This window comes from Babylonia areolata, chromosome 11 (genome assembly GCF_041734735.1).
Source record: "Babylonia areolata isolate BAREFJ2019XMU chromosome 11, ASM4173473v1, whole genome shotgun sequence".
NCBI lineage: Eukaryota > Metazoa > Mollusca > Gastropoda > Neogastropoda > Buccinidae > Babylonia > Babylonia areolata.
The window spans coordinates 35,980,974-35,990,839 of NC_134886.1; the positions used below are offsets into that span (position 1 = coordinate 35,980,974).

The 9,866-nt window shown below is 44.1% G+C and overlaps 1 protein-coding gene across 1 annotated transcript; it reads left to right on the plus strand.

Annotated features, from left to right (window-relative positions):
• Positions 1 to 7: 7 nt before the first annotated feature.
• LOC143287701 (uncharacterized) lies at positions 8 to 8,091 on the plus strand. The gene is made up of 2 exons (XM_076595915.1): positions 8 to 120; positions 1,626 to 8,091. The coding sequence occupies exon 2, from the start codon at positions 1,660 to 1,662 to the stop codon at positions 2,989 to 2,991; it is 1,332 nt and encodes a 443-aa protein (XP_076452030.1). The 5' UTR covers positions 8 to 120; positions 1,626 to 1,659; the 3' UTR covers positions 2,992 to 8,091.
• The last annotated feature ends 1,775 nt before the right edge of the window (positions 8,092 to 9,866 follow it).

Consider the following 9,866-nt stretch of genomic DNA (forward strand, 5'->3'; position numbering starts at 1 on the left):
CGCTTCCTTCCTGTCCGCGGTCGAGCAGACAGGATGTTTGCTTGATGGTGAATGCACGACAGGTTTGAAAAGTTTGGTGACGTACTGTGCGTCTTTTGCTCTTCAAGCGTGCTGGAATTGGTAAAGTTTTACTAATTATTGTATCCCAGCTTCCATGAGCGAACTCTGAGGAAGCTGGGAACATATTATTTTACGAAGCGGAGCAGAATGTTTGTTTTCTTTTCTTTTCATTATACAGATATGCTGCAGTATAATTGTTCAGTCCGCATTCAGTATACAAAAGCCCTTTGTATACTTTTGCAACAAATTCAATTTATTCATTTAGTGAAACTTAAGCACATTACTTCATGCTGTGAAAGTACTGTCTTGTTAAGTTGTTTAGAGGATTTTTTGTGATAATTATTTTGTTGTTGTTTGGAGGTGCAAAAAGTGTGAAATGTATTTTTTCCTGCAAAATCAAATGTTCTCTAAATATTAAAAAAAACTCTGACACTGTCTATTCTTAACAAGGTGTGATTTTTTCATGTTGGTGCAATAACAGCTACTTAGATTTAGATGTAAAAAAAAAAAAGAAAAAGAAAAAGAAAAGAAAAGAAATGGGATTTGATTTCAGGAGAAGTCCTACCCCTGTCCCTCATCTCTTTATCAGTGGCACACAAGTCAAAAGAGTTAGTGATGACAAATACCTGAGAACCATGATTGATGATAAACTCAGTTTTACAGCAGACAGTGAAACACCTATTGCATCCAAAAGAAATGCTCAGAAACATTCAGGTCAATCCTTAAATTCTATAGGGTTTTTACTGCTGCTTCACTGAGTCAGGTTGTTTTTTTTTTCTTTTTCTGTTATCTGCTGGTACAGTTTAAATGTGGAGAACAAGGACATATTGAGCAAAATTGTTAATGTGTCTAGCAAGATAGTAAGTACCAAACAAGAACCTTTGAATGAGCTGTACAAACGCTGGGTGATAAAAAATCAATACATATCATAGACGATGACAGCTGTATCTTCACAAAATAGGGAATGCTACTGATTCTTAAACTGGAAACTCTTAAAACCCACAACAGTTTTTCTTACCCCACACAGATCAGTTCTTATCTTAATGCAAAACTATTTCTATAAGTATAGTTCCTGTGTATATGTGTGTGTGTGTGTGTGTGTGTGTGCTCGCATTCTGATACTTCTGTACTATTTAGTTGTTTTTTTAAAAAAATACTGTTGAATAATTTGGTTTTAATCATGTATTTGTTTTAATTATGATATTTATGCATGTACTTTTGTATTGTGAGGCTTACATTATCTAGGTAATTAAGCACTATATGTCTTTTATGTATTCACATTGAATAACTGTGAGACTGACACTTGCATGTGTATGGTTGTAATTATTGTATGTGAGGTTTACATCAATTTAGCATTTGCGCATGTCTTTATAGTTTATGTATTAATATTAATGATAGTGATTGTGATTCTCATGCATTATTTGTGTAGCACACATCACACATGAATTTCTCTTGTAGAGATAATAAAGTATTCTGTATTCTGATAGGGAGCTATAGATGCAAAATATGCATTGAACATTTGTGCATTTGTTCATACTACATGTAAATTTGCTCTTTCCTCACAGAGGTTGGTGGTGAGTAAGGTCAAGGTCAGCAGCGATGTCGGTGGAAAGGGCAGAGGACAAAGAGGGAAGGAAGGGCTTCAGCCTGAGGGACCAAGGGGACCCAAACAGTGAGCACTGCTCAGGAGATGGCGGAATGCAGATGACAGAAAATAGTGGCGTACAGACGATGGAAAATAGTGGTGTGCAGATGACAGAAAATAGTGGTGAGCAGAAGACAGAGAATAGTGTGCAGATGATGATAAGTAGTGGTGAGCAGATGATAGAAAATAGTGGTGAGGTGACAGAAAATAGTGATGTGCAGATGACAGAGAATCATGGTGAGCAGAAGATAGGAGAGGGTGGTGAGCAGAGGACAGGATGCGATGTTGAGCAGAAGACAGGATCTGGTGAGCACAGGATGGGAGATGGCGGCAACAAACACAGGACAGGAGATAGTGGTGAGCAGAGGACAGGTTGTGGTGGTGAGCATGGTAAAGGGTGTGTGTGGCCACCAGGACACAACCAAGCCACCACTGCCGGGTGCTGTGTGAGCCCAGCGCACAGTGAGGTCAGTGGGGCCGAGTGCCCCTCTCCATGTCTGATGACCAGGAATAGCAATGGTGTGAACGGCAGGGAAGGCAGGATCACCAGAAATGAGGGACCTGACAGCACCATGTTTCAGGCTGTGGTATCACAGTGCACAGAAGTAGAGTATGACAACTCAGCTTATGACCCGTGTGCGTCAGTCAGCGGAGACAGGTGTGTTGAAAGGTGTGTAGACGTGCAGAAGACAGGTGCGGTGTCTGAGTCATCCACTGGCACCAGTGACAGTGGTGCTGATGACAGAGGATGTGAAAATGATAATGCAGGGGATAAACATGCCACTGACAGTGATGATACCACACACAGAAGTGATGACAGTGACACGACAGACACTGAACATGAACATGGCAGTGGCATGGCACACGCTGAATCTGTCATTGGAGACGACCAGCACTCTCTCTCAGGACCACATCGCAGACATCAGAGGGCTCGACGACAGCGCCAACAAGCTGCCAGCCCCGCGGCCCCACCCCCACATCGCCTGTGTCTGCCCCCACCCGTCTTGGCCCAGTGGCGTGCAGTGGGTCGGCAGTGGGGTGTGGACAACGATGACGACATTGCGCGGATCTTGATGCGGAATTATGAGGACGTGATTGCAGGGCGTCCCCCGCGCCCTCCCCCCCGCCCTCACTGTAGGGAGTGTGGGGAGGTGTTAGTGCCGCTGCCCTGTGGGGTGTGTGGCCCCCACCAGCACTCCGCTCGCCTTCACCACCCCCACGATGACCCAGGTCGTGGCGGCTTCACGGGGGGCAAGGGCAGCTCTTGTGGCCGGTGTCGAGACTAGGGACTAGTTCTTGCTTCACTTCACCCCATTCTGATGTGAGTCACCTTGCAGGCTGTCACATTTTGGCAGACAGCGTGTTGTGGCATGTGGCAGACACTCAGCAGTCAGTTCACTGACACTTATGACTTAGCGCACCGTGATATTTGGCAGTCACTCAGCACACTGTTGAAGTCAGCATGCCGTGACAGTCGGATGACTGACACTCAGCACTGTGACTTTCAGCAGACTGATACTGTGACTGACAGCCAGCATGCTATGACACTCAACTTTCATCTCACTGTGAGTCAGCAGACACTCAACACTCTGTGACACTCAACTTTCATCACTGTGAGTCAGCAGACACTCGACACACTGTGACACTCAACTTTCATCACACGGTGAGTCGGCAGACACTCAACACACTGTGACACACAACTTTCATCACACTGCGAGTCAACAGACACTCAACACTCTGTGACACTCAACTTTCATCACACTGTGAGTCAGCAGACACTCAACACTGGTGACACTCAACTTTCATCACACTGTAAGTCAGCAGACACTAAACACACTGTGACACTCAACTTTCATCACACTGAGTCAGCAGACACTAACACTCTGTGACACTCAACTTTCATCACACTGCGAGTCAGCAGACACTCAACACTGGTGACACTCAACTTTCTTCACATGGTGAGTCAGCAGACACTCAACACACTGTGACACTCAACTTTCATCACACTGCGAGTCAGCAGACACTCAACACACTCTGACACTCAACTTTCATCACACTGCGAGTCAGCAGACACTCAACACACTGTGACACTCAACTTTCATCACACTGCGCGAGTCAGCAGACACTCAACACACTGTGACACTCAACTTTCATCACACTGCGAGTCAACAGACACTCAACACTCTGAGATGCTCAACTTTCATCTCACTGCGAGTCAGCAGACACTCAACACACTGTGACACTCAACTTTCATCACTGTGAGTCAGCAGACATTCAACACTCTGAGACACTCAACTTTCATCTCACTGTAAGTCAGCAGACACTAAACACACTTTGACACTCAACTTTCATCACACTGCGAGTCAGCAGACACTCAACACTCTGTGACACTCAACTTTCATCACACTGTGAGTCGGCAGACACTAACACTCTGTGACACTCAACTTTCATGTCAACCACTAGTTGGCAGACATTCAGCACTGTCACTCAACTTCCATCACACTGTGTGTCAGCAGACACTCAACACTCTGACACTCAGGCACACTGTGACTGACGGTCAGCATACACTGACATCAGGTCCACAGTGACATGCAGACTGAGTCTGACTTGACAATAATAAAAGGTGCTAGGTTTTGTCATGAAACTTTTTCATTCTTACGTATAGAAGTCTATCCTTGAATTATCGCATCAAAAATGTTGTCTGAGTTTGTGAATGTGTGAGATGTACATGCATGATACTGACTTTTGCTTTGTTGCATGAATAGTTGACATTTTCATCCATTTCTGATGAACGGATTTAACAGGTTTATTATTGTTCAGACAAAACATTGCTATAGTACTAATACTGGTATTGCATATGATATTTACTGTTGATCAATCTGTTTGATTTCCTGTCTTTAGATGCTTATTAGATAAATCCCTTCTTCAGATAAGTGGGCAACTACAGAATTGCTTCCCATGTCCCATTTTTGTGTGGCCTGAATTTTTATTTTATTCTTTTTCTCTCTTTTTTTTTTTTTAAATTAAAAATTTTCACTGAACTGCTTTGAAAGCAGTCAGAAGATCTATCATTTGCCAAATACATGCACGAATCTATCGGTTTTTAAAAGGTCAGAAGAATGATGAAAATGAGGTGGATGCTGAAAAGTGCCGATAACCTGCTAGTTTGCCAAGTGAGAAAATAGAGGCACAAGCACTTGCTAAAAAAAAAAAAAAATAGAAAGAAAAAAAGTTGAAAGTACCCAGCGCTTCTTTTATCAGCTGAGTGCACACACCTGTCATTAAAGCTACAATAAGTCCAGCCAGCTGCTGCCAGCCTGACACAGCAACACACTTCAGTCAGATATAGCTAGTTGCTGTCCGCTACGGCGCTCTCCATATGAAAAAACAACAACAAACAAATAAATATTGGGATTCACGCTGCTTGTAACATTGAAGGGTTCTGTCCTTTGGACCAGCCAAGTGTCTCATCTGTCGACATGGGACACATCAAAAGGATGGCTGGAGACAGCTGGGGCCAGTGTGAACACTATCCCTGGCAGAAAGCGCAAAATGACATGCACACAACTTCTGGCCAGGTACTGTCAGCAACTGGCTGGGCTAAGTGTGAATGTAGCCTATTTGACTTCTTGTTTGAATTTCAAGAACCCGTATGGAACTTTAGACTAAAGGGAATGCATGTTTCTCGTTGGATAATGTGCTCAAAGGATCAATTTATAAATTGAAATAAAAAAAAACCAACCCAACATACAAAACCCCCTGCCTATATGCAGTCGAACTGAAGTTATTGAATTGTCCAAAACATACTTTGCAGTCATACAGCAATAATTAGATTGTCCAATGGAAGTCATACAGTTAATGTTGATAGTGAAATCAATATCACATTATCAGGGTGAATGCGAATTGCATTATCTGCTTTAACATTTACAACTCTCCCTTTCTCTGTATGTGTATATATTCATCTATCTTTCTGTGATTATGGAATCAGGAGTTGTAATGAAAAAAGTAATATGATGAAAAGTTACCTTTCTGTGTTTATGGAATTACCAGTTGTAGAAAAAAAAAGTAATTTTATGTTATGTCTTTCTGTTTTTAGGAATCACAAGTTGTAATAAATAAAACAAGAACTACAAGATAACTATATGGTCATTTTCTCCATCTTGATTCACTCACCTGGTTTTATATGTTCTGAAGTGTGTGCATGTGTGTGTGAGTTGACTGTCCAGTGTCTGTGTGCAGGTTTGTGCGTCATGTGTGGGTGTGTACGAGGAAAAGTGGTGGTGGATGGTGTGTGTTCATGCACTGGCACCGGGACTGTGGGAGAAAGATCACCTTTGTCTACTTTCCCGCTTGGGGTAGTGTTTAGTTTTGTTATGAATACTATTTAAGTTGTTATTAATAAGTATGTAAAAACTATGGTCATCATCATTGTACAGTGCTGTTTTTGTTCTTTGTTGTGCAGTGTTGTGTTCACTCTTAAGTCTTGTTTACTAAAATAAATTTGTGCATCAGTGTTTAGAACTCCAAGCAGAATAAGCACAAGTTTCTTTAATCACTCTCTCTCTCTCTCTCACAGTCCCAGTCCCGAGACTCCATCTGCATTGTGATCCCACACAGACGATACTGTTGGGTTGAATTCCATGATGGGAAACATACAGCTTCATGCTTATAGTAGTACATCAAGAGTTGTGCTCAACAGGGAATCCATACATTCCATGTTGTATATGACTATCATAATGACTATGTCAGTCATATCCCTGTTTAATTATCAACAGTCGCACAATGTTTTGTGTCTATTATGCAGTATGGTGACCACGTCACCTGTGATGTGTTGAATGGTGACCATGTCACCTGTCTATTGTGTTGAATGGTGACCATGTCACCTGTCTGTTGTGATGTATTGTGACCATGTCACCTGTCTGTGTACTGAATGGTGACAATATCACCTGTTGTGTTGAATGGTGACCATGTCACCTGTCTGTGTACTGAATGGTGACCATATCACCTGTTGTTGAATGGTGACCATGTCACCTATTATGTTGAATGGTGACCATGTCACCTGCCTGTTGTGTTGAATGGTTGCCATGTCACCTGTCTGTGTACTGAATGGTGACCACATCACCTGTCTGTTGTGTTGAATGGTGACTATGTCACCTGTCTGTGTTGAATGGTGACCATGTCATCTGTGTACTGAATGGTGACCATGTCACCTGTCTGTTGTGTTGAATGGTGACTATGTCACCTGTCTGTGTTGAATGGTGACCATGTCACCTGCCCGTTGTGTTGAATGGTGACTGTGTCACCTGTCCGTTGTGATGAATGGTGACCATGCCACCTGCCTGTTGTGTTGAATGGTGACCATGTCACCTGTCTTGTTTTGAATGGTGACCGTGTCACCTGTCCGTTGTGATGAATGGTGACCATGCCACCTGCCTGTTGTGTTGAATGGTGACCATGTCACCTGTCTATTGTGCTATATGGTGACCATGTCACCTGTCTGTGTACTGAATGGTGACCGTGTTACCTGTCTGTTGTGTGGAATGGTGACCATGTCACCTGTATGTTGTGTTGAATGGTGACCATGTCACCTGTGTTGTGTTGAATGGTGACCATGTCACCTGTCCGTTGTGATGAATGGTGACCATGCCACCTGCCTGTTGTGTTGAATGGTGACCATGTCACCTGTCTATTGTGCTATATGGTGACCATGTCACCTGTCTGTGTACTGAATGGTGACCGTGTTACCTGTCTGTTGTGTGGAATGGTGACCATGTCACCTGTATGTTGTGTTGAATGGTGACCATGTCACCTGTGTTGTGCTGTATGGTGACCATGTCACCTGTCCGTTGTGATGAATGGTGACCATGCCACCTGCCTGTTGTGTTGAATGGTGACCATGTCACCTGTCTATTGTGCTATATGGTGACCATGTCACCTGTCTGTGTACTGAATGGTGACCGTGTTACCTGTCTGTTGTGTGGAATGGTGACCATGTCACCTGTATGTTGTGTTGAATGGTGACCATGTCACCTGTGTTGTGCTGTATGGTGACCGTGTTACCTGTCTGTTGTTTTGAATGGTGACTGTGTCACCTGTCCGTTGTGATGAATGGTGACCATGCCACCTGCCTTTTGTGTTGAATGGTGACCATGTCACCTGTCCGTTGTGATGAATGGTGACCATGCCACCTGCCTGTTGTGTTGAATGGTGACCATGTCACCTGTCTATTGTGCTGTATGGTGACCATGTCACCTGTCTGTTGTGATGAATGGTGACTATGTCACCTGCCTGTTGTGTTGAATGGTGACCATGTCACCTGTCTATTGTGCTGTATGGTGACCATGTCACCTGTCTGTTGTGTTGAATGGTGACCATGTCACCTGTCTGTTGTGTTGAATGGTGACCATGTCACCTGTCCGTTGTGATGAATGGTGACCATGTCACCTGTCTGTTGGTTGAATGGTGACCATGTCACCTGTTTGTTGTGATGAATGGTGACCATGTCACCTGTCTGTTGGTTGAATGGTGACCATGTCACCTGTTTGTTGTGCTGTATGGTGACCGTGTCACCTGTCTGTTGTGTTGAATGGTGACTTGTGTTACCCATCTGTTGTGATGGATGGTGACACATCTGGTGTGTTAAATGGTGACTATGTCACCTGCCTGTTGTGCTGAATGGTGACCAAGTTACCTGTCTGTTGTGGTAGATGGTGAGTGTTACCCATCTGTTGTGATGGACGGTGACACATCTGTTGTGTTAAATGGTGACCATGTCACCTGCCTGTTGTGTGGAATGGTGACAGTGTTACCCATCTGTTGTGTTGAATGGTGACCATGTCACCTGTCGTGTTGAATGGTGACCGTGTCACCTGTCTGTTGTGGTGAATGGTGACAGTGTTACCCATCTGTTGTGATGGATGGTGACACATCTGTTGTGTTAAATGGTGACTAGGTCACCTGCCTGTTGTGTTGAATGGTGACAATGCCACCTGTCTGTTGTGTTGAATGGTGACCATGTCACCTGTCTATTGTGCTATATGGTGACCATGTCACCTGTCTGTGTACTGAATGGTGACCGTGTTACCTGTCTGTTGTGTGGAATGGTGACCATGTCACCTGTATGTTGTGTTGAATGGTGACCATATCACCTGTGTTGTGCTGTATGGTGACCGTGTTACCTGTCTGTTGTTTTGAATGGTGACCGTGTCACCTGTCCGTTGTGATGAATGGTGACCATGCCACCTGCCTTTTGTGTTGAATGGTGACCATGTCACCTGTCCGTTGTGATGAATGGTGACCATGCCACCTGCCTGTTGTGTTGAATGGTGACCATGTCACCTGTCTATTGTGCTGTATGGTGACCATGTCACCTGTCTGTTGTGATGAATGGTGACTATGTCACCTGCCTGTTGTGTTGAATGGTGACCATGTCACCTGTCTGTTGTGCTGTATGGTGACCATGTCACCTGTCTATTGTGCTGTATGGTGACCATGTCACCTGTCTGTTGTGTTGAATGGTGACCATGTCACCTGTCTGTTGTGTTGAATGGTGACCATGTCACCTGTCTGTTGTGTTGAATGGTGACCATGTCACCTGTCTGTTGTGATGAATGGTGACCATGTCACCTGTCTGTTGGTTGAATGGTGACCATGTCACCTGTTTGTTGTGCTGTATGGTGACCGTGTCACCTGTCTGTTGTGTTGAATGGTGACTTGTGTTACCCATCTGTTGTGATGGATGGTGACACATCTGGTGTGTTAAATGGTGACCATGTCACCTGTTTGTTGTGCTGTATGGTGACCAAGTCACCTGTCTGTTGTGGTAGATGGTGAGTGTTACCCATCTGTTGTGATGGACGGTGACACATCTGTTGTGTTAAATGGTGACCATGTCACCTGCCTGTTGTGTGGAATGGTGACAGTGTTACCCATCTGTTGTGTTGAATGGTGACCATGTCACCTGTCGTGTTGAATGGTGACCGTGTCACCTGTCTGTTGTGGTGAATGGTGACAGTGTTACCCATCTGTTGTGATGGATGGTGACACATCTGTTGTGTTAAATGGTGACTAGGTCACCTGCCTGTTGTGTTGAATGGTGACAATGCCACCTGTCTGTTGTGTTGAATGGTGACCATGTCACCTGTCTATTGTGCTATATGGT

Bases quoted from the DNA above. Each gene is read 5' to 3' on its own strand.
- LOC143287701 (XM_076595915.1), top strand. From the start codon at position 1,660: ATGTCGGTGGAAAGGGCAGAGGACAAAGAGGGAAGGAAGGGCTTCAGC.